Raw genomic sequence first — 24,392 nt, 5'->3', positions numbered from 1 at the left:
CAACAGTGGTGTTTCAGCCCACTTTAGCCAAGAGGTGGGGCAACATCAGGACTATGTGGGGGATCTTCTCAGCCCCCCTGAAACAGGAGCAGGCATTCTCCCAGGCCACCCATCCTGAGACCAGCCCTGTCCTGGACCCCAAAACTTCTCCTGAACGTGCCCTTGTCTCCTAGGTCTTTGTGAAGTAGTGATATTCTGAAGCTCTTTCTGATTTTAAGTCTGATTGGCACTTTACAGTTCAGTTATAAAACTCTTCTCAAACCTACTTCTTCAGTGTGTCCTCAACATTCGCCTCCCTCCACTCCATGCCCACCCCTCCCAACCACCCACCTGTTATCCTGGCTGCTGCTTCCCCTCCACAGGAATGCAGCGTCATTGACACTTTGTCTTGTCTTCGCTTTTATGTACCTGCTAGCTTCTGACCTCATGCCTCCCAATTACTAAGTTCCATGTTCGCTTTTTTATTTTTCTCATTTGACATCTTTTGGATCTGTCCACTTCCACCTGTCGCCCTTGCTCTCTCACCGAAGTTCAGGCCACCATCGCCTCTTACCTGAGGATAACCTCTTAACTGATCTTCCTGCTTCAGAGTTTCACTCCCTAAGGATCAGTCCTCCTCACCATAGCCAGACTGATCACTCGAAATGGCAAATCCAGCCACATGGTTCCTTAAAGTTCTTCAATGTTCCTTATTGTTCCAAGATCTCAAGTCCCTAACTGAATCCAAAATTTTTTAGCTGGAATTCAAGAATCTTCAAGAAGACCTTATAACCCCTGCCTCCTCCCACCTTGAATTTTAACTCTCCTTCTTCTCTGCATTACACTCCAGACACATTGAATTACTTGACCCCCAAATGTTTGCCTTTAGGTCTTTATATATACTGTACCCTCCAGGTCATCCAATTCATTCCTGTATCTCCAATATCTATTTAACATTCGTAAAACCCAGGAGTTGGCCTCCTCCAGGGAGCCCTCATGACTGCCCACAGGCTCAGTTCAGTGTGCATTCCTCCTCTGTGCTCTCCTGGCCCTCAGCACTCACCAACTGTTGACAATTGTACATTGCGTGTCCGAGCTCTTTAAAAGTGGAGACTGTCTCAATTTATGTTACCCCAAAACCTAGCACAAGCATGAAACACTCTAGTCATAAATAAATCAATGATGAGGGGCTGGATCTATCACGATAATAAAGCCCCAAATCACTTAGTACGTTAGTTTGCAAAACTTCCAATATTAGCATCACCTGGGGGGCTTAAAAAACAAACAGAAACTGATGTAGGAGCCCCACCCCAAAATGACTGAATCATAGTATCTCGGCCGTAGGACTCAGCATCGGTACTTTTTGAAAGCTTCCCAGATGATTCTGAAGTGCAGAGAGTAAAAAATGGCTGGTTTAAACAGGAGGCCAGAGAAGGTAGCCGCTCTGCCCTCTGGTGGTACCTGGCCACACTGCACCCTTCTTGCAGGGAGCTCGTTTCTCTCCATTCCCTCACCTTTCCTCCGCCTCGGCTGCCCCTTGGTCTTTCCTCCCAGACCCTCTGTGCTGCCACAGAACATTTCACCCAGCTGCTAGCAGACAGAATTAAGTTCTGACCCATCTAAGCGCTCTGCCCCTCTAAGCATTTTCCCCAAACTCTCCAAGACTGCCGAAATCCCTGCCCTTTATGAAATGCCAAGCAAACTAGCATTTTCCCTGGGGATCTGAGGACAGCATCCAAATAAAATGTGTAGGTTGTGGGGCTAAACTGTGTCAGTGCTTCCACCCCATCACCCAGAGCACCACAGCCCCCAAATGCCAGAGAGAAGGAAAGGGGCTCTGTGAAGGAGAGCGCAAGCCTCAGATGGCCCAGGAGAAACAGGCAGAGTGGGAGTAAATGGGTGAGTGGTGGGTCCTGCTTCTTTAAGACAAGCCCAGCCCCTCCTCAGAGAAACATTGCCCGCTTTGGGTCAAGCAAATTCAGAAAAGCTGATAAGAACAAGTGAAAAAAACTATTGCGTGGAAGCCAGCCCTTGGGAGGCGCCTACAGCATCTGAAAGCATTGACATTGATAAGTATCTGGGGCCCCACTGGATGTGTGTGATGGTCTCTAAGGGCCAAAGGGGCCCCACTTCAAACCCTTACCCAAAAAGGGACTGGAAAGATCCAAAATGGTTATGTTCACTGGCATAGTAAATATATAAAAATATGTATGTTTGTGGAAGGCAATAAGTAAAGGAAAAATAAAATGTGTCAAGGGGGTGAACTATGGGGTCAATTTGCTTTTCGAAACATTCTTGAATATTGTTTGTGTTATCTTGTCAGTAACTAAAATAAGTATATTGGGAAAAAAAAACAACAAACCCTGAATAAGAGGATAAACACAGAAGCCTAGGCCTGGCTGAGGCACTTTGTTACCCACAAACATAAAGGATCATGTGAAAACTGCAGTAGTCCCAGGAAACCTGAGCCTGAGCAATGTCCGTCAGACCTAGGAAAGAGGGGCCATGCCACTGGGGTAGAGCCACTGAACACATACGACCACCACAGGAACTGTCAGCCCCAAGGCTCTGCACTTGCCCACCCACGCAGGGAAAGCAGAGGGCGGCGCCATGTTGTCAGCAGGGCTCTCAAGTCCCTGGAAGGGGCATTTCTGGGGCTTTATGATTTCCGCTGGGCCACAAAAGCAGAATGAGTCCAGCTTCCCTCCTCCTGTAGTGACGTTATCCTGGGATCTTGTACTTGAAGACTAAATATCACTGTTTGGGAGAGGAGGTATCATCAGGCGAATGTGGATTTGATGTGGGCTTGGAGAGACAGTGGAAAACTTTTGGTGAAGAGAGAACTCTTCTGTGGGCTTTAGAAGTTACAAATTTCTCTCCAGGGCCTCCTTGTGATTTAGGAACCTCATTAATTTATTTCCTTTATATTTGGAAAGTTAAATGTCTTTTTTTTTTTTTGCCCCTCCTATGCTTGCTGTGCATGAAGGGGGATTGAGGGAGCTCCTCAGAGGTTTCTGGGTCTGACACTTAGGGGTCTGAACTGGATGCAGACCAGAGCCCCTGCACCATGAGGCTTGCATGTAGCATCCCTTGGCCACATGTGACGGTGGCTTTTCACTGGTAAATGTGGAGCCCTCAGTCATTTTAGGAATCAAAACTCTAAAAGGACGTTTGCTGGGCCCGGGCACTATCTCCTCGGGTAAACAGCCAGGTGCCTAAGTCACCAAAGAACAGCGGTATTCCAAGAGAAGGGCCATTGGGAGAGGGAGGGGCCCTGGGGAGGATGTTCTCAGGGTCTGCGCTCTGAACTTACCATCGTCTTTTTCACATATACTTCTTGACCTCGGGACAATCCAAAATCTGCTATTTTGGCTACATAGTTTTCACCAACTAAAATGTTCCTGGCAGCCAGATCCCTGTGGATAAACTGAAATTTTAAAAAACATCATGTATTTTCAGCACTTTTGCTTGCTCACTTCATTCTTCTGTCACAAAGCCACTGGGGCAAGAACTTTGGGAAATAGAGAAGAGAGGAATCCAAGTCCCTTAAAGTTCCTCTCCAGAACTGTCAGTGGATTCTGCCAAATGACCTGCCATGTCTTGGGAGAAGCATTTCAGGAAAAAAAAAAAAAATAGAAAGAAAAGAAAAAAAAAGAAACCCAGATCACTAAATCTTCCTGTTGCCATGTAAACGTCATCTGCTGTTATGCATCATTGGGACCCAGATGCAGCTAAGATGGGTTGAGGCACCTCACCAAATACATATGCTGAGATTCACTACAGGGATTGTTAGTGTTCGGCCTTAACTTCTATATAAGTAGAACAGTAACAAAGAGATGAAAATTAGGGAGATACTAAGGGGAATTACTGGGGAGGAGGACTTGAAAAATGTGTAGATTTAACTCAACTCTGATTCTGGAGAGAATTTCAAAGGAAAAATGGCCACAGCAAGGTCCTCACAACAAACCTGTTTTTGGCTCAAGTAGTCCATACCCCGGGCCACGTCAGCTGCGAAATGGAGGAGCTGCTGGGAGGACAGCGTAGAGGCGGTGCTGTTGGCGATGGCAAAGGCCGGATCGGTCTCCAGCACTCGGCTCTTGCGTAGGAAGTCCAGGAGGTTTCCATGGGGGGCATATTCGATGGCCAAGTACAGGTAGCCTTTGGGGAAAGGGAGAGACACCACCTTCTCAGTGGCCCTCAACAGCTGTGAAATTTCTGAGATGTCCGATGGTCCTGGGAACTGCTCATAACACTTGGGGTCTAAAAGCAACATGTCTAGCAGTACCAACCTTGGAATGGCTGGAGACAGGAGGAAGAGAAGTTCCGTGCTCCTGCCATGCTTAAAGGGCCCCATGCTTGAACCCAGGGTCTCCTCCTTCCCACTGCCCTCCCTCCCACCACCTGTGGACTAACATGGAGGCTTCCTGAATGCTTTCACCTACTCAGTAATAAGAGTGGAATGAAATCAACGTGTTTGCCTCCAGAAGATGTAGGACAGCTGGTCTCCATCACCTTTTATTTTTATTCAATATTGACTGAGAACTAATATGAGCTAGGTATGTTATTCCAGTCTCAGCTTTTCCTGAGGTTATTAAAAAAAAAAAAAAAAGATTCCGTATCCATGGCAGAAGGACCCACATCAGGCAACTTTCTCTCTCCTGCTTCTACTCCTCCCCGAAAACTCTCCTAAGTCACCGTATTGCTGATTAGCTTGCCGGTCAGCAGAGTCTAATGTCAGAGATTGCATTTTGCTTAGAGAAAACAGAAAGCACAAACTTTTAGAAAGACAAATAAAACAACAGGTTCCTCGAAAACATTATGGTCCATTGTCTTGGTTTTATTCCAAATTGTTTTTTTTAATAAAATTACTTTCTTCCATAAAAACATTGATCTCTAGAGTCAATGAAAAGTAGAGTGCTTTTATGGTCTTTTAAAGTTAAATTTTTTTGGTATGTCATTTTTTGAATTTAAAATGTCGAATGATTTTGAACTTCAATGACATTCTAAGACATTGAAATTCTGGCAAAAAAAAAAAAAAACTTAGCACTGTACCGTGTTGCACTGTAAGGCAAGATACATCTCAATGTTTTCTCACTTCCTTACTGAACTATAAATTTTAAGAGCCAACCAATTACATGCTAAGGTGATGACAGAGTAAAAATTTAAAAGATATATTTTTCTGTTGTTGGTGGTTACTTTTTTGTTGTTGTTAACTTTCATTTACTGCTGTCCCACGCTGATTACTCAGGAAATAGCTCAAAAATAAATGTCATTACTTCATTATTTAACCTAAGGGACATGATCTGGCTTTCAGAATTACACCCTTATTGGATCACAGAATGATATATTGTTTGAAGCCCCAGTATTTTTAGTTTAATAAATTGAGGAAAAGGAAGTAGTCTCTTTTCTATTGTTGCTGTTTGTGCTGCAAAGTCAACAAGAGGCTGTCAGGTTTGTAAATAATTGCTGTGTGGAGCTTTTTTTGTGGGAGCGAACTTTTCCATGCAAAGTTAAGTGTAAGCATTGCTGCAGAACAATAAACCCAGGTAGCCTGGAGAAGTGAACTCATAGAAGTACTCAATAATATCTGAATCAATAATATAACTTGAACTTTAAGAGTATGTGTGACAGGGCGCCTGTGTGGCTCAGTCGGTTAAGCGACTGCCTTCGGCTCAGGTCATGATCCCGGGGTCCTGGGATCGAGTCCCACATCAGGCTCCCTGCTCAGCAGGGAGTCTGCTTCTCCCTCTGCCCCTCACCCTGTTCTCATGCTCTCTCTCTCAAAAAAATAAAATCTTAAAAAAAAAAAAGTATGTGTGACATAGGATAGTTGTAAAGCTCCACTGTAATTGTACCAGTAATGGTTTTGGAAAAAAAGCTCAATCAGATATAAGCTTATTATTGTTCTTATTTTATCCTAATCATCACCAATGCTTCCACATCACAGTTGATTGTTGGCATTCATGGATTTAACATTCAGACTATCAGTGTCTTGAGTTTGGAGGGAAAAAGGTAAGCAATTAAGAAGAGCCAATGCACTTCTCTCTTCCTAATGCTGAAGGCTCCCCCAGTCTACCTAAGCAATAGTAGCTGAGGAAACCTCTGGATCAGCAAGGATGGGAGTGTGCAGCAACCATGGGTACCTTTGAGCACTAATGATGAACCACATCAGAGGGCAAAAGATCCAACCTCGAGACCTACCTCGAAAAAAAATGCCAAACCTCAGCACAATTTATAAATGGGACTAGGCATTCAGATTGAAACTGCAACTTTAAAAAAAAAAAATAGGTGACATTCTTAAGATTATTATCTTTACTGATTTTAATATGGAATGTGCCTGTTTCAAAAAAAAAAATTCTGGCAGGAATGATAGGAAAAGAGCATCTTACCACGATGTTCACACGCTCCCAAGAGATTGATGATGTTTGGGTGGTGGCCAAGTTTACAGAGAACCTCCAGTTCCCCAGCGAAGTCCCTGTGGTCATCTTTAGAGGCGTATTCTGGGAAGAAAGTCAAGAGTTGTGATCCCTCTCTGTTAGGCCTCTTTAGAAACAACTGTCCTCTCCTGTTCCCTTCGGAGGACCTTCAGGGCACTGAGTCACTATCAGTTCTGGAAAACTGTACAGAAATCAGAGATTACTCTAGGAAGAGTACTTGGAACTGGTAACACTTTGGGCTGACGCTTCTTTGTTGTTGGGGGCTGTCCTGTGCACAGCAGGATGTATGGCAGCATCTCTGGCTTCTCCCGCTAGGTACCAGCAGCCCAACCAAAAATGGATCCAGACGCTGCTGAATGTCCCCCCAAGGGGCAAAACTATCCCTGGTTGAGAACCACTGCTTTAAACTTTTCCTTGTTTAAGCTCTCAAATACCCTGTGAAATGACTTGATAGAGACTCTACCTATTCTAGCTAAAGCCGCTGTCCAGCAATAAATATGCTGAGCAAGAAGAGAACATAAGTTTCAGTGCAACAACACAAGGAATGCACACACCTTGCTTTCTTACAATAATTTTAACTTGCTTTTCCACAAACCAGTCCTGCTAAAATATAAACTCAAATCCAACAGCATTTTCATGGTAGTGCTTGGTGGTCAGGAAACTGAATTGTGTTTGTTTCTGTTCTTTTCATCCTGTCTCTCCATTAGCACTTGGAGCAGAGGAAGAACCATCAGGTACCAACCAGGCTGAAGGGAAGGCTCTCTCTGGTTGATGCACAAACTGATCAGCCTTGATCAGTGACAGAGCACTCTTACTGTTTTTTGAAAAATAACATTGCGTAGTAAAGGTGGGAGAGGGGGACAGTTGGGTGCTGGTGGCCTGTGCATGCCTGAATGTGCTTGAAAACTATAAAATTTTTCATAAGGGTTATGGGTACCCATAAAACTAGCTAGTAGGCAATCCCAGGTCAGATACCCTGTTCATACCACAAGAAGCCCAAGGGTCAATGCCTTGGGAGCATTTTTAAAATGAAGTTATTTATAAGGAGGCTGTCCTCCTACTTCAGTAATTGTCCTCCTTTGAATGCATCACTCTCCCTATAGACAGTTTCTGCCCCACGCCCCATTTAAGCTATTTCACCTCTTCACATGGGCATGAGACAATCAGGCTCAGGTCAGATTTTAAAAGCCCTGGTTTTACAAGATTCTATACCCTGTTTCCTCATACTATCCTTTCTGTTCCCCCAAATTCCTCGTGACTAACGTAGCAAAACAGAAAAGAGATTTATGGATATTAAGCAAAATTGTGTGTGTTCATATGTGTGTGTGTGTGTGTGTTTGAAACATACTACTATCTCTAAACACAGACACTATTTTGTTTTATTTTATTTTCTGTCAACGCTGCAATAAGCAGCAATGATTTAATTAGATTTAGGGTTAATTCCAACTTTAGGCTCAATATTGCCATCAGAAAGGAAAACCTATCAGCAACCTTACAGAGCCTGCATTTTGAAGCTAACCAACAACAGGGAGTTAATGAAATTCCCTGCTCTAACACATGACTTTCCAAGCCCTCATGCTAGACAAGCAACACTGCAGCTTCATAGTCAAGCCACGCGTAAACTGCTCCTTCACACAAAAGAGAACACAGCCAGGACCGCCAGTGAGCTAGTCACTCTGCTTTCTCAGATGATGTTTATTAGCCATTTTGGTAAGTGGGTAGGCACCAAGCAGTCCTGAGATGAACACAACTGGAAAAGATGTAGATCTTCTGACCTTAGATCAGCAGTTTTCAAACTTGAGCATAAAGAAGAATCACAGAGCACGCTTGTTAAGAACACAGATTCTCGCGTGTCCCCCCAGAAATTCACATACACTGGACCTGACAAAGGGAGAGGCCAAGCAGATGCATTTCTAACAATGTCTCTGGGAGATTTGATGCAGATAATCCATGAAGACAGTGGTTTGCAAAGTGTGGTCCCCAAACCCTCAGCATCAGCATCACCTGTGAGCTAATTAGAAATGCAAATCCTCTGGCCCTGCCCCAGACTTGCTGAATCAGAAACCAGGGTGGACCCCAACAATCTGTTTTTAACAAGCCTTCCAGGTGATTCTGATACACACTCAATTTTGAGAACCAAGTGCATCAAGAGAAACAACAGCGCTCCCCTAAAGTTAGAAGTGTGTGACAGAGAATCTATATTCTCACATCCCAATGAGTCAAGACATTGGCATTTAAACAGCTCATGCCTTCATATGTATGTCCTGACCCTATCACTAGCTGACCTCAAAGGAACTATCACCCGCCATTGCACAGAACAGCTGTATTTGACATCATGCCAATTTTTTGTTTAAATAATGTAAGACCATAGCAGAAAGATTCAACAGGAAGTCAAATTTTCTCCCCACCCTAGTGAAATGCTGACTTGATCTGGTCAAGCACTGACCTTTCATCCTCTTGATGGCAGCGTCCATCCGTAACCCATCCTTCTTGATGCGCGCCTTAAGAACCTGGCCAAAATTACCCTCCCCGATCACATCTTGAAATTTGATGTCATTCCAGTCAAGCACTGGATAAATTGTAGGATCCGGGTTGTTTTTGGCCTTCCTGTTCAGGGCCAGAGTTCCTGAGTTGAACTGCACAGCTGGTTCTTCCCTCTGGAGAAACAATATTTTCATGGTTTTGTGTCAGGATTTTTCATAATTCTAATGTGCATAAATACTCCTGGCTTGTATCCCATACCAGGTAAAACAAGAAATTGTCTATCTAATTCCAGAATGCAGATGGAAATAGGTTTCATCTAACAGGCTGTCTATAGGGCTGCATGAGCTAATTCCAGGCCTCAGGTGGAAGGCATGCTACAATCGATTAACAATGTCTGCAGAGTGCAAGCATAGGGGAATAACAGCAGGTATGCCACAGGATGGCACATCCCCAAGTTAGTCACGCTTGAGTTTCTACTGAGCTGTGGAATGAGCAGGTGTTCAGTTCTGATTTGGAAAAGAACTCAGAGATCCCGTCTGGGGCAGTAAGAGGCCGTGCCTCACAAGAGCTCTCCTTGCATTGTCTTGGCCTATTCTTGACTCTTACTCTGACTTATCCTGAACCTTAGAACCTCTCAAGCCCACTCTGCAGCAGACTCTGGCCCCAGGATGACAGAGGCTTATAGTCAAACCCAACATAGCATCACCTTTTCTCCTGAGTTTGAGAGGGTCCTGACATATCATGACAAAGCTCCAGCGCACCTAGCCCCCTTGCTGGTCTTTCCTCTCCAGTGACAGCCTGAGTTGAGTCAGCTCTGGCATAGAGTCAGATAACAACACTCCCCTTGTCCTCCAAGGAGGGGAATCTCAGGGATTTGTGGACATGAAGCTGTACCTCCTCTGGAATGTGTAATTGTACTCAATGTTTTATACATGGAGTTGATAAATTGGGTACAAATTTATCTTATAGAGCTTGAAACCACAAACTAGAAAAACGTTCAGGCTATGGCATACCAAAGAACTCAAACAGGGTGTATATTGGTCAGGTATGATTTTGTAAACCTTGGTTACTAGTCAAAATTTCTAGATGAAAGAATGAGGCAGTGCCAGGTATGAACTATGACTGCCAATTGATGGGTACAAAGGAATGGAGAGACACACATGTACCTAAAATTCATATATATTACATATATAATATATATGAGGAATAATAAGACTGTGGGAGAAATTAGAAGTATAAAATAGGAACTAGAAATAGGAAATGTGGGGAAAACTTGTCTAGCACAATACATCGTTACCCATCACACTGAGGTCTGGTTATGCTCATGTCCTTCCTTACCAACAGCATTCAATTCTTCATGTTGCAAGATTGGTCTCCCTGGTGACTCATCACTAGGATGACCATACATCTCATTTGGGCAGGGCAATAGTTCTGTTTTAGCCCTGGCTTCCTAAATAATTATTAAGAGCAACATTTCCACTCTCAAAATCATTCCAGTTTGGGGCCCCTGGGTGGCTCAGATTAACGGTTAAGCCTCTGCCTTCGGCTCAGGTCGTGATCCCAGGGTCCTGGGATCGAGTCCCACATCTGGCTCCCTGCTCAGCGGGAAGCCTGCTTCTCCCTCTGCCTCCGCACCTCCCCCTGCTCATGCTCTCTCTCTCTCTGTATCTCTCTGTCTCAAATGAAAAAAAAAAAAAAAACCATTCCAGTTTGGACAACAAATTACATAGTCATGGTGTTTATCTCCCATTTCATAATGGAAGTCAAAGAGAAGAAGGGAAATATTTGTTTTACAAGTAAATTTCCTGGTCCACATTTTTTTTTTTTTAAGTCGGCTCCACATCCAGCGTGGAGCCCAATGCGGGGCTTGAACTCACGACCCTGAGATTAGGACCCGAGCTGAAATCAAGAGTCAATGCTCAACCAACTGAGCCACCCAGGCACCCTTCCTGGTCCACATCTTTAAAGCAAAGATTCTGCATACATGCAGACTTGTACTTATTAGCTAGTAGGAAGATGAGGCACTACCACGTTTTGGAAAGCTTGGGCCATTCTCCTTTGGACATTTGCCCTCTTCAGTTGCAACATGATCAGGAAGGCCAACAGCACTGTCAGGCAGGTCATTCCCGCTGAGCCAAGGATGGCTATAAGCAGCATCTTCCCACCTCCAAGGTCCACTGGTGCTGCACAGAACACAGGAGAAGCAGCAGGGTTAGTTTAAGAGAGATAAGCCAAGACCATCTATGGGTGACATCGAGGTACAATGGATATGTAATGGCGGCCCTGGCTCTGCCACCTAATTGCTACGGGACCTTCAGCTCCTCATTTATATGTTCTGAAACTCAATGGAGAGGAGTATGACTCACAGGATTGTTATAAGACCTAAAAAAAAAAAAAAAAGGAAAAGTGCTAATTATTAGTTGTTACCATTTGTCCCACTTTTACTTCCAAGTAGAGGCCCAAGCAGCAGCACATTATCAAGTAGCAGGGAGAATGACTAACTAGATATAGGACTTTGGGAAAGTGGCTAAACCTCCCTGCACAATTTCCCCACCTAGAAAAGTTCTCAAGTTCTAAGATGCCGAGCTTAGAGTCTATAAGATTTTTTTTTTCTTGTTTAAAAAGCTGATGGAGAAAACCTGAGAATACCATTGACAGAATGAAGGAAAGGAGGAGGGGAAGGAGGGAAAGACAGAAGAGGAAAACCATTAAATTTAGGGCTCAAGTCAAAATAAACTATTAAAGATTATGGTCTAATCCAATTCTTTCCCTAATTTAAACTCAAAACTAAATGCAATATATCTTTATGAAAAACAGTACTTAGAGCATGACCCCATCTTCTTACAAGAATTCTTTTGTGATTATCTCTCTTTCCTTCCTTCTATCTCTAAGCATGGGTACATAAAGATACATCTGCAACAGAATGGTGAGGATTTTGTTGTTTTGTTATGCCTTGTTTTTTAATTTTTCTGTTTGTATTTTATGTATAGCTTGGATTTAGGGCCTGTATACATTTTACCAAAACACAAATAATTGTAAAAATAATCAAATTTGTAATCAATCAAATCAATCAAATCAATCAAAATTGTAAAAATAATGTATTTATTAAGGGTGTCAACTGAAAACTCCAACTCTCTATAATTGGCAGACTCATAACATTCCTTGGACATTTCAGAAATATTCCAAAGAATCAGTCCTGAAAATATGGCATGTTTCATTTTATTTCTTAAGCCCTAGGTAGCCCTCGAAAGCCAAGAAGTTTTTACTACTATAAGATTTTCTGGAAAAATAAACTCTAGCCCAGATTATAAATCTGCAAAACTTTCCATCTAATGTCACACATTGCAGAGGGCTGGCAGGTGCCACTGCAGACAGACTTCAAAGGGAAGGTGCTCTAGGAGCTGCAGTCCCACCTATCCTGGTCCCTTGTTCACTTAACTACATTTGACTGGTATTATCAGTCACAAACACTGGGCATCGTGTCCTTGGCACTCTGAGGGACCTACATCTATCTCAAAAAGCTTACTCTCACTGGATTGGGGTTTAGTGGTGGACATGGAGGCATCATAACTTGGATCCAAAAAGTAAAAAAACAAGCAAATAAACAAAAAAAAACCAGGAAAAACAAAAACAACAACTTAGAATTGCATGGTGTCATTTAAGCTAAAAGAGGAGTTCATTTGAGAAAGAATGGAGTTGGTTCTTGGAGCCTCCCACTGAAGCACCCTCATAGGCCTGCCTTCACTAAGCAGGTTCCACATTCTTTTTCCATGGAATCGAATTCACATTCCTCAGAGCTTCCATTGCTGGATGGGGAGTGCAAACTAAATGGGCTAATTTAGTCTAAGACTTAACAAAAAGAAAATGGATCAACACAGTATCCCTCTCAGGGGCATTTTCATTTTAAGAACCTATCTAGAGATGGTGAAGCCTATGTAGACAAATGAATTATGTCACATGACATACACATGAGGTAAATATCTTAATTAAGATAGTGGGGCTTTTCTGATACTCTCCAGAAATAATCCTAGGTAAATACCTGTCCACTCTACCAACCTTGAGATTTAGAAAGGGTCATCAGTTCATGAGAAAAGGTTGGGTTGCTTGACCCTATGTTGTTCTCTGCAAAAATGTCCACCTGGTAAGCTGTTTCAGGCTCTAGGCCCTTGAGCTGATACTGGGTAATGGTGGCATTCTTGATCTTCACGTCAATGTGCTGGTCTTCATTCTTGCCCTGAACCTTGTAACGGATGATAATAGAAGAAATAGAATAGCCATCCAAGATTGTCCAAGAGATCATGGCTGAGGAGTCTGTGATGTTAGAAATCTTGATATTTTCTGGTTGAGGAGGGAGAACTAGAAATTTAAAAAAAAAATTCACTTAAGTTACACTACCATCTTAGATTATTATGCTTTTAAGGAATACTTACTGTCAGCTCATAAACCAAGAATGGCAAAGAGGTGTTTTCTCGGGTTGTGATTCCAATCAATTGGAAGTGGACTCCATGCAGACTTGACAAAATGGCACAAGACAGGAAAATGACAACACATATATCATCACATATTTTCTCACCCTTGCATTAAATTAAGACATCAAATTCTGTTACAACCAGTAGAAATTGGGCAAAGTGTACCAACAAATTCATCAAAAAGCAGAAATCCCACTGCTCAAGAAAAGATACTCAACATTGCTAGTTATCAAGAAAATGAAAATTGAAATTAACAGTGGGGTACAATTTTTTACCTTTGAGATTATGAAAAATAAAAAGGTCTCCAACATCAAAGGATATAGATATAGGGAAAGGATATATGTACAGAGATTGATATAGGAAAAATGGTACTCTCATATACTCCTGAACATCGTACACATTGAATGAGAAACATTGCCTATCAGTTCTACTTCTGGACATATTCCCTAGGAAAGCTCTCACACCTATGCACCTGGAGACATTGCATTTTTGTTTGGGATAGTTAAAAAAAAAAAGGAAGGAAGGAAGTGGTACAGAAAGGAAACAACCTAAATGTCCACCTCAAAGGGAAATATAAGTAAGATGATATAGTCATAACATAGAATATTATGCAGAAGTTAAAAAAGTGTATGTCAGATCTAAACAATGAACATGGGTAAGATAGGAATCATAGTGATTATTCCAAAAAGCAAGAATGGTATGTATGCGTATGTGCACCTGTGAATGAATCTAACACATTGAGCCAATTCAACCTTGAATGGAAAGATACACAGCAAACTCATAACGCAGTTGTCTCTGGGGAGCCAGCCATAGAATGAGAGTAGGGATGACGGTCCAAGGGACTTGTGATCTGTATTGTGTTTTTACTTCCACAAATCAACAAAAGGGCTGAAAACAAATATGACAAAATATTAACAGTTGTTAATTCTGGGTAGTAGGAATGTGGGTGTTTGTTGTATTATTCTCTGCACTATTCTGTAATTTTTAAATTTCATAGAATTTTTAAAAAGTGATGAAGAATCCCTGAACGCTGATGTAGCAGGTGAGACTTCCACATGTCACTAATACAAGAGAGTGGCTGGAGGAACACGGAGCCGTTTTCTACACCTGGTATTGAGCAAGTGGAGATGCAGCTGCAGAAGAGAGCCTGAGACATCAGGTGTTGGCAAGGGACCCCATGATCCTAACCTAAGTGGTAGTCAGTGTGGCCAAGACATATTTTATCTTTCCAAGGACTCCAAAATACACAGACACCGTTCTAATGCAGTGAATCTAAACAGAACTCTTTGCTTAATGATGAAAAACTTTCAATACTACCAAGAAACCCAAGAAGTTCCAACTAATTTTAAATGACCAATCTGAAATAGAGAAAAGCCTGAGTTGCAGAATATTTTGAAAGAAAAAAGGTTTTATTACTCTCAAATATATTTTATAACCCTAAGAATTATCTACTATGAAGATTTTCAAGCAGAATCATTTAGCTTTTAAGATTAGGAAAGACCTATCTAATTAGCCAGCATCTGGAGGGCTGAAGAAACAGGACAATCTTGAAAACAGTCCTATAACAAATTAAACATACCCCAGAAAACCTTATTCATGTTATTAATTTACTTAATAAATAACTGCATACCAAGGAAAGGTAAATTTTAGCACAGTCCTGCCTTTCTTACATATTACAGGTTATTTAAATGGTTTGGTGTGTTGGGGTGGGGGCGCTAATTAGCTTCCATCCTTAACTGCCTTTTATGATGTCTAGCAGTCTTGACTTGATGGCAGCTAAGTCCAAGCAGCAGTAGTCAAATGTCGTTCAGGCAAAGTGGGGCCATGTGAGTTACTTACTGTCGCTAAGGGTCCAAGCGATGAGATCTTCACTCCATTCCCCCTGGGCCTTGGTGTTGACTCTGGCTCGGACTATGTACTGCTCCCTGGGGTGTAAATTGTTAAGTAGCACTGAAGTCAGGTTGCCTGGCACTTTGATATTCTGCTGGTCACTATTCATTTGTACAGACCTTCTCTCCACTTCAACATAGAAATCATCTTCTGAGCTTGGAAATATTGGTTGCCAGGTCAAATTTAGAGTGGTCTGACTTTTTGGTAGGAGAATGAGACCTCTTGGAGGAGGGAGACCTGGGAGAAACCAGAAAGATCATGATTTTTTTTTTAAAGATGTTTTTATTTTTAAGTAAGCTCTATACCCACCACGGGGCTTGAACTCACAATTCCGAGGTCAAGAGTCACATGCTCTCCCGACTGTACCAGCCAGGTGCCCCTAGATTATGATTTTTGCATCGGGTGAAGCACAACAGCCCCAAAGGGCCGCTTTACAGAAGAACCTTGGCTTCTAGAATAATAGACAACTTCACAGACCATCAAAGAAACACAAGCTAACGGCCATGTCATACTTTTTTTTCTATCAAAATTGCAAATATTTATAACAATTCTAATTGTAGTTTGAGTAACTATAATAGAGGAACTCCTTTAGAGAACAACTTGGGAGTATTTTTCAAGAGCCCTAGAAATGAACGTCTGCTTTGGCCCTGACCGCACCAGGGATTTATCCTGAAGAAATAATCCAGAGGAAGAGAAAAACCAAAGTGCATGAAGACATTCATTATGGCATTATTTAATAATAGCAAACAATCAGAAGAAATCTAAATGCTGGAAATAGGAAAGTGCTTTAATAAATTATGATATAACCATCCAATGGATTAAAATAGATTGTTGGGAGTAGTATGCGAGGCCAAAAAAAATATTTCTAATACATGAGAAAAAACTCTAGTTGCAATTTGGTAAAAGTCATGGCTACAATTGCTGAAGGGTAGGGAGGAAACTGATAAGACAGTGGATTTTCCAAGGTTGTGGGATAGGAGGGGTGGGTAACTAACTACCCAGTGTTTCGGTTACGATTCTAAGCAATATATTTTAACGCAGTTTCAGGGTTACTTCCCCGTAGCAAGAGTTTCAAGCCCTGGAACGGCTGTGGTGGTAGGGCCTGGGCTCGCCCTGCTCTGATCACAGCAAGGTGCTGGCTATGACCACACCTGCCCTGGCCAAGAACCTGGGCTACCAGACAGGCACCTGAATGCAAACAACATGGGTTTTGAAATGAAAGAGATAGGAGCCTGCCTAGTTTTGCGGCCTTGGGAAAATTCATAAGCTCTCCAAGTTCACATGTAACACAAAATGGAAATACTTATCTTTCAGACTCAGGAGAAGCACATGGGATAATGGATATGAAAATAGAAGGAGTCAGGGACTCTTACATAACCTACTTTCCCTCCTTCCTTCCTCCCTCCCTTCTCCCTTCCTGTCTTATCTTGCGTCAATGGGCACAGAAGGACTCTGTATTTTCAGTTATAATAGTAAATTGACTTTTCACTTCCAGATATCAAGTATTTTCAAAACACAGAATAGGGATCCTCTAACTCATGCATTCTCAGTGGGGACAGTATTGCCCCTAAAGGGGGCAAACACTGGTTCGTGGGATACGAGAACATTTTAGATATTACAATTGCTTATGTGGGGCCACAGTATATAAATATATCTATGGTATTAAAATTCATGGCAGGGGAGAATTAGGACAAAAGAGACATTTTGTCCTAAGGACACAGGTATCTAAAGGGAGCGGTAATTGAAGGAGGAGGAAGGTGGGGGCGGGAGAGAGAGGAAGAGGGAGAAAAGGTTGGAAAACTGCTCTTTTCGGTTAGAAGTGAGAGAAAGGGTCTGTTTCTATACACCAAGACGGTGACTCCCACCGGCCAGTTCTGACTGGTGTTACACTAGGGAGAACCAGTGATCAGGTCTCACAATTCACTTGGCATTATGCTAAAGCAATAATTATTCTCTGTAGCCTTTGTAAATAAAATCATTATTTTAACTATTTAATATTAATACATGTATTACTCTAAATAACTATTATTCTCTATAACCTTTACAAGTTGAAAGAGGTGATGGTAACTCCTTTCGCTTATCTCTGAAGTTTAAGTTCCAAAAGAAGCCGCCCAGAGGAGGCAGGCAAACTTAAAATGACAAAGCAGAACAGAGAGTTGATGTTTTGGAGCATATATGCAAACCTCCTAAGTCTAGGCCTGGTACAGAAGAGTCACTCAATAAATGGTCATTTCCCTTTTCCTTTCCTTCAGGAACATGACTTACCCTTCACCCCTCCCTACCTGCCCTCTTTCTGCCTGTGTTCAGAGTGTGATCTCTTCCCTCCGCTCCTGGCCTCCTGGTCTTCACCATTAAATCAACATACTTATAAATAGTGCAACTGCCAGATGAATTAAAAAACAAACATCAGCAAAATTCAAATGATGGGAAAAGAAGAACCTTCAAGAATTCCCTCCCCACCAGGGCACCTGGATGGCTTAGTCGTTAAGCATCTGCCTTCAGCTCAGGTCGTGATCCCAGGGTTCTGGGATCAAGCCCCACATCGAGCCCCACATCGGGCTCTCTGCTCCGCGGGAAGCCTGCTTCTCCCTCTCCCACTCCCCCTGCTTGTGTTCCCTCTCTCACTGTCTCTCTGTCAAAATAAATAAAAATCTTAAAAAAAAAAAAAAGAATTCCCTCCCCACCTACCCTTGAGAACTACTTTGAAATATTCCAAGAGACTTCTAAATACATCCAGGCTGGAACATACTCTGAGTACTGAAGACAGTATCGTGTGGGTCTGTGAAGTGTTTTATGATCTGTTCCATAAATACTTTCCATCTGAGTCAGATTATGACCTTCGCCTTGGATTCATCAACACTGGCCAGAGAGAGAATTAACTACCATTTGCCTTTTAGCAGCAACCTGACCACAGAGCAGAGGCCCCCTTGATCTCTTCGTCTTCTAACTTATATAGAGTTTCTGGTGTTATTTTTTGTATTTGCTACCTGGTGAGGTCCCGGGAAACCATCCCTTATTTGCACACTGCTTCTCCAAGGACCAGAGTAGCTCTTGAGTTCCATTTGGTTCTTAAAGAATGCTGCTGGTGAGATGGAAATTTGGGGGTGGGGGGGATCGAAGGGGGCAGTCTCTGTTAGGGATGCAACACCCCTGCAGGAGAGCACACTCATTCTGGATCCTTCTGCCTTTACGAAGTAGACTAAAAACAGAAAAATTTACCAATTGGGATAAAGAAATGGTATCTTTGGGCTCCTAGGTAAAATAATAATAATAATTAATAATAATAATAATTGGAGAAATAAAAGGATGTGAAGTCTGAAGATCAATTTATGAACCATTCTGAGACGCTACTTGTCAATCTATAAAATGGGAAAGATAATTCTTACCCTTTAAGGTTATATGAATGAAATATATGTGAACTTCAAACTATACAGGGCTGACCAGGAGACAGTAACAAATGATAAGACACAGTGAACACTAGAAAAGCAAACTTTATAAGGGATCACTCCCTTGTTTCAGCGAGGGGTACCTGGGTAGCAGAAAGCTGGAGCCCAGGTTAGTGTCAAGGAAACTTCACAAATTCAAGGGACCCTCAATGAACACAATAGAAGGGCAACCGATACTAACATTGATCAATCAAATATCGCTACATATATTACTTAGAATGTATGGATCAAGGATCAACAACATCAAGTACAATTTGCCAACTTCTTAGAGCTGCAAAATCATGAGCCCAACCTTGACCCCAAACCTACTGAATTAGAAACTCGGGGCGGGGGGTCAGAAATCTGTTTTAACAAGCTCTCCAGGTAATTCTTATGGATACTAATGTTTGAGAACCACTGATTTAGAAACATGGAGGCCTATATCCCATAAGAAGTAGCTTAAGGAGGACCCCTGGGTGGCTCAGTTGGTTAAGCATCTGCCTTCAGCTCAGGTCATGATCCCAGGGTCCTGGGATTGAGCCCCGCATCGGGCTCCCTGCTCAGTGGGGAGCCTGCTCCTCTCTCTCTCTCTCTCTCTCTCTGCCACTCCCCCTGCTTGTGCACGAGCGCATGCTCTCTCTCTCTCTGACAAATAAATAAATAATCTTAAAAAAAAAAAAAGAAGTAGTTTAAGGAGGTAAATCGGGCTGCCTGTAGGAGGCAGCATTTGGGGGTGGGGAGGTGGAACGGGGTGGCTGTTCTTCAGATAAAAGCTTCTCATCTTATTTGATGTTTTAACTCTGTGCATGAATTACTTTGGAAAATGAGAAATTAGTTTTAAAAATAAATAAACTGGGATTTCTGAAGTACATATGTGCCAAGAGTCTGGCTTAGGCCCTTAAGATGGAAACAGGAAGCTGTTGGTAAAACTCAGGAGCCAAGCAGTTGCTGCTAAGTAAATCCCAACTCCTAAGGGATGGCCCTGACTTCCTGAAGGCTCATCTGCTTCCTCCTCTGTCCCCGTACTGCTGCAGACACCCTCCCCCAGGGACATAGACCAGGAGTGCAGCCCAAAGAAAAGAACTATTTGGCTCCAAGCTGCCCACCTTCCTGTCACTTTCCCACCCATTCAAAAGCAAACTCCTTCCCCCTGCAACCCCACCCACCCACTCGCCCACCACCACCCTTCCTGGTCTTCCTTCCTCTTTCCCCTTCCTCCCCCCTCCCACCCAGTGCAGGAAGAAATGCTGTTTGCTTCCACTGACCGATAGAAGCAGTTGTGAACCGTCTCACCGGTCCCGGATGCCCTTCCCCACCCTCTCCACGCCGGACCAGCTGCACGCAGAGCTCGTATTCTGTGCGAGGTTCCAAATAGCTGAGTGTAACAATCTCACTTGTCACTGCAAAGAGGGAAAGTCCAGGAAACTTAAGTTGGCATTCTTGTACATTGTTTAAAGTGGAATGCTATTATTGTGATGTGAACTGGTGTTTGGTTTTTCAAAAATACAATGTCTAAGGGAAACAGGCAATCCCCCCCTTCAGGGCCTCAACATTCCTAACACAAGGAAAATGAGGCTTTTTTAAGGAAGTTTCCAGGTTACGATGTACACACTAATGTAAGACTCTCTGAGCCACTTAATCACGTCTGCTCTAGGGCTTTTGTCTTTTCATTTGTGGAGTAAAACCACACAAATCTTCAACTATATGGAATAACAATTAGATTTAAGGGGGGGTGGGGAATCTCAATTAAAATAATATAATTTAATTGCCACCATTTTTAAATACACAGTGATTGCAATCAGGCTATCAACAGAAGAGATTCTTTGAGGGTTTGCTTACAAAGATCAGAGAGCAGATTTGTAATCGTCATACCATTTACAAATGGAGGGCTCTGAAGTCATTGAAAATAGATCTCCTAAACAAATAGTATATGCATCTTTTCTCCTTAGCTATTTGCTTTAGCCAGGCTTTGTTCTCCACAGGTATTGCAAAAGTACCGCCTTACCATATGGTAAATTTCCAGTTGGTAAGAAAAAAAAAATCGGGCTGTGTTCAAGAGTTCTTAGAACACTTTGTGGATGTCCACTTGCAGAAAGTGACGATGGATTATTACCACCATATGAAAAAAAAAAGCTGCTTTTTAATAAAACCTAGCCTTTGATATTGTCAACAGCAACTTAGCAAATCAGCCTTATGTCACTAGGATTCTGAATTTTGGCTGAGTCTACAATAGAATGTGAAGAGCTCAGTAACAGTGCCATGACTTAATTCCACATATCCAGGTCAGCTGGGTTAATACTAAGCCAAAACCTCCTTTTGTTCTACTTTTTGTAACTTCCTCAATTACCTACATACAGTGCATAGAGGGCCCTTTTTAGGAAATCACGGGCATAGTGAGACTAAAGGATTGGTAGGTAATTAACTCTGAAATGGAATCCTTGGCTACAGCCACTGTTACCCTGGGGCAGAGGAATGAGAGTGGGAGAGAGGATTTCTCTATTTCTATATGTGAGGAATTTTTTTTCTCCTGGTGCCACTTCTTTAGCTGGAGTCTTTCCTGTTCAAACTTTACCTTGAATATGCCGCCAAGCTTCATAATGATTAACAGGTTTGTATAGAAGCTTCTTGGATTTGATTGGTCCATCCCCAAAGAAAGGCTCAGAGCTGATGTTGATGACAGCGAAATTATGTCCAGTGTCGATCACGTTTGGGGCATTCAGGGGCTTTGGAAGAACTAAACAAAATTTTCAACAACCAGATTAGTCTCTAGAGTTTGATTATCGTACTTTGGTGAGGATAGAGGAGGGGTAATCTTAACATTTCCAACAAAACCCTCTAGAGGCAAGTGCATAGGGAAACACTGGGTAACAGCAGACAAAACAAAAGACAAGGGAACGGAGTCTGACACCTGACAGACTGTTCGTGACAACTGAGTAAACCCTGTGATAGCGCTGTGGTTTCTCAGGGCCATAAGCTTCCCGTTGTTGCTCAAGCCCATGGCGCACATGCACACAGACCCAGTCAGCCTGCAAATGTCAAAGAATGACTCCTCTACTGGGGGTACTAGAGTACTCCTCGTACATCTTGACCATGGCGTATTTGTAATAGAAAAATTAGACTGCGCCTGCGCATAGTAGCTGCCATAGAGCATGCGTAATGATATGCAGAGTTTTTAGAAGTTCCCCGTCTATTCTCAGAACCTTTCATGACTATATCACCCGCTCGTTATGACTACCTATAAACAGCAGAACTCCCCTACGTCTACCCAGGGCAGCTCAGATCCTGCACTCTGCCCATCTCCTTTCAGAGTGTACTTCGGCTTTGCAATAAAACTTCTTCGGCTATTCTCTGACTCCTTGAATTCTTCCTCATGAGGAAGTCAAGGACGTGGCACTGGCTGGTGGTTGAGGTCTCAGGGCTTGAGAACTCCCCCAGTCTCCCGTATCACTCAGTTCTCTGTTCAGATTCAATGCAGTCGCCTGCGCTGTGATCGCCTGGCTTTGCTCTTGCCCTCCAACCCACTAGCCACAAAGTACTTCTTAAAATATGATCACTCCTCTGCTCAAGACCTTACCAGGGATTCCCATCATGTTTAGAATAAAATCTAAAATTCATACCATGACCTGTCAGGCCTTGCACGATTGAGCCCCTGCCTCCTCTTCCCCTCACCCAATACCCTCCAGTGCCACTGACCTTTCTTTTTATTTTATTGTGTATTTTTTTTTTTTAATTTTAAATTTAAATTCAATAAGCCAACATATAGTACATCGTTACTTTGGATGTAGTGTTCAATGATTCATCAGTTGCAGTGCTCATCACATCCCGTGCCCTCCTTAATGCCCATCACCCAGCCCCTGAACTTTCAATTTCTCCAACAATGCAACAAGCTCCTTTCTGTTTCAGGTTCTTTGTAAATGTTGTTCTCCTGAAAGCAATGCACCAGACCTCCCACCTTTCTCTGTTACCTCTTAACTGATCATTCAACAATCAGCTCTGATGTGATTTCTTCACAGAGGCTATACCCCTCAGTTAGGCTTCAAAGAACTTAGTCTTTTCCTCCATTGCAATTTTCATAATTTATTAGTCTTAGGGATTTTGTGTGAACATTTGATATTGGTCTTCCTCTAGACCATGCATGTTCTCTCTATCCTTTCCTTTCTTTCCTTTCCTTCCTTCCTTCCTTCCTTTCCTTTCCTTTTTTCTTTCTTTCTTTCTTTTTTTGGCTTAGAGCAACACAAATTTATTAGTACAGTTCCAGAGGTCAGAAGTCAGACATGGGTCTCACTGGGCTAAGATCAAGGTGTTAGTAGGGCTGTAAGGGAGCTCAAAGGGAGACTCTATTTCCTTGTTCTTTCCAACTTCTAGAAACCACCTGCATTCCTTGGCTTGTGGCCCCTTCCTCCATATTTAAAGTCAACAATGTCATGTATCTTGAACCCTTCTTCCACTGTGATCACTTTCTGACAATAGGTAGGTAAAATTCTCTGCTTTTAAGGACTCATCTGATTAGAGTGGGTCCACCCAGATAATCCAGAATAATCTCCCCATCTCAAAGACCATGTATTCTCAATAGGGTGAAATAACCCCCCCCATGTAGGTTAAAATTAATTCTTGCAGGATTGAAAAAGCCTCAGATATTACAATGGTTTGTGGCCTTCCAAAGAGCCACAGTACATAAACAGATACGCAGTACATTCATGATATTAACATTTTATGGTGAGGGGAGGAGAATTTGGGAATAAATTTCTAAAGGGGCTCCTTGGTGAGGGGATAATGATCTAAATGTGGTAAAACACTGCAATGGACTCTGAATTCCATTAGGTAAAAGACCATGTAGGTTTACAGATGCTGTATAAGTGTTTGTCAATTGAATTTCTTGTGAGTTCTATAGCTCCATCAGCCCATCCTTCTTAAAAATGCATACCTTTTTTTTTTTTCTCCCCAAGGATGTATGCTACGTAACATAGAATCTTTCAGATTCTGCCAGTGTTTTTACTTAGGGCAGTTCCTGAGAAGAGTGCACTTCTGTGAGTAAATGCATTTGTTAAGTCATACTTCCCTTGTACAATCAAATAAGACCACCTGTTTGCTTAAACCAGCAAATGCTTATTTTATTGTAGCTATTAATGCCAGGATCTTGTAAAAATGATACTTTTGTAAGCGTGAAACAAACTGCTCCAAAAGCTTCCTCTTAGTAATTTATCATTTTATTTTTTGTCTTTTAGTAATTTGTATTGAGATATACATATTATAAAGTGCAAAAATCTTAAGTGCATTTAGCTCAAGGGACTTTACCTGTGCACACACCCATGTAATCATTACCCGGATTGAGACGGGGAATGTTTCTAGCCCCCTGGAAGGCACCCTTGTGCCCCTTCCTGTCAATAGGGAACTATTATCCTGGCTTTTGTCACTATCATTTAGTTTTGTCTGTTCTTTAACTTTGTATAAATGGAATCATAAAGCATGTATTTTCGTTTGCTCTTTATTATGTCTATGATATCCATACTATTGCAGGAATTCTCTCTTATTGCTGTTTAATATTCCACTGTATGATGTTACGAGCTGAACTGTGTTACCCCAAAATTCTTATGTGGAAATCTTAATCCCCTGTATCTCAGAAGGTAACTATTTGGAGAGAGGGTCTTTAAGGAGGTAATGAAGTCAAAATGAGGTCATTAGGGTGGTTCCTAATCCAAGGCAACTAT

The 24,392-nt window shown here is 42.3% G+C and overlaps 1 protein-coding gene across 1 annotated transcript in view; it reads right to left on the bottom strand.

Annotated features, from left to right (window-relative positions):
- Positions 1–24,392, bottom strand: part of TEK (TEK receptor tyrosine kinase) — a 93,475-nt gene that overhangs the window by 5,549 nt on the left and 63,534 nt on the right. The window contains exons 10-18 of the mRNA XM_021681034.1: positions 21,257–21,418; positions 19,950–20,084; positions 15,209–15,496; positions 12,957–13,256; positions 10,932–11,083; positions 8,863–9,073; positions 6,369–6,479; positions 3,947–4,137; positions 3,293–3,406 (exon numbers count right to left, since the gene is read on the bottom strand). Coding sequence (XP_021536709.1) covers positions 3,293–3,406; positions 3,947–4,137; positions 6,369–6,479; positions 8,863–9,073; positions 10,932–11,083; positions 12,957–13,256; positions 15,209–15,496; positions 19,950–20,084; positions 21,257–21,418 — 1,664 coding nt within the window. The remainder of the gene's footprint in view (positions 1–3,292; positions 3,407–3,946; positions 4,138–6,368; positions 6,480–8,862; positions 9,074–10,931; positions 11,084–12,956; positions 13,257–15,208; positions 15,497–19,949; positions 20,085–21,256; positions 21,419–24,392) is intronic.

Source organism: Neomonachus schauinslandi, chromosome 13 (assembly GCF_002201575.2).
Source record: "Neomonachus schauinslandi chromosome 13, ASM220157v2, whole genome shotgun sequence".
NCBI lineage: Eukaryota > Metazoa > Chordata > Mammalia > Carnivora > Phocidae > Neomonachus > Neomonachus schauinslandi.
Note: the sequence above shows the minus strand (reverse complement) of the source record. Positions and strands in the feature narration are given on the sequence as shown.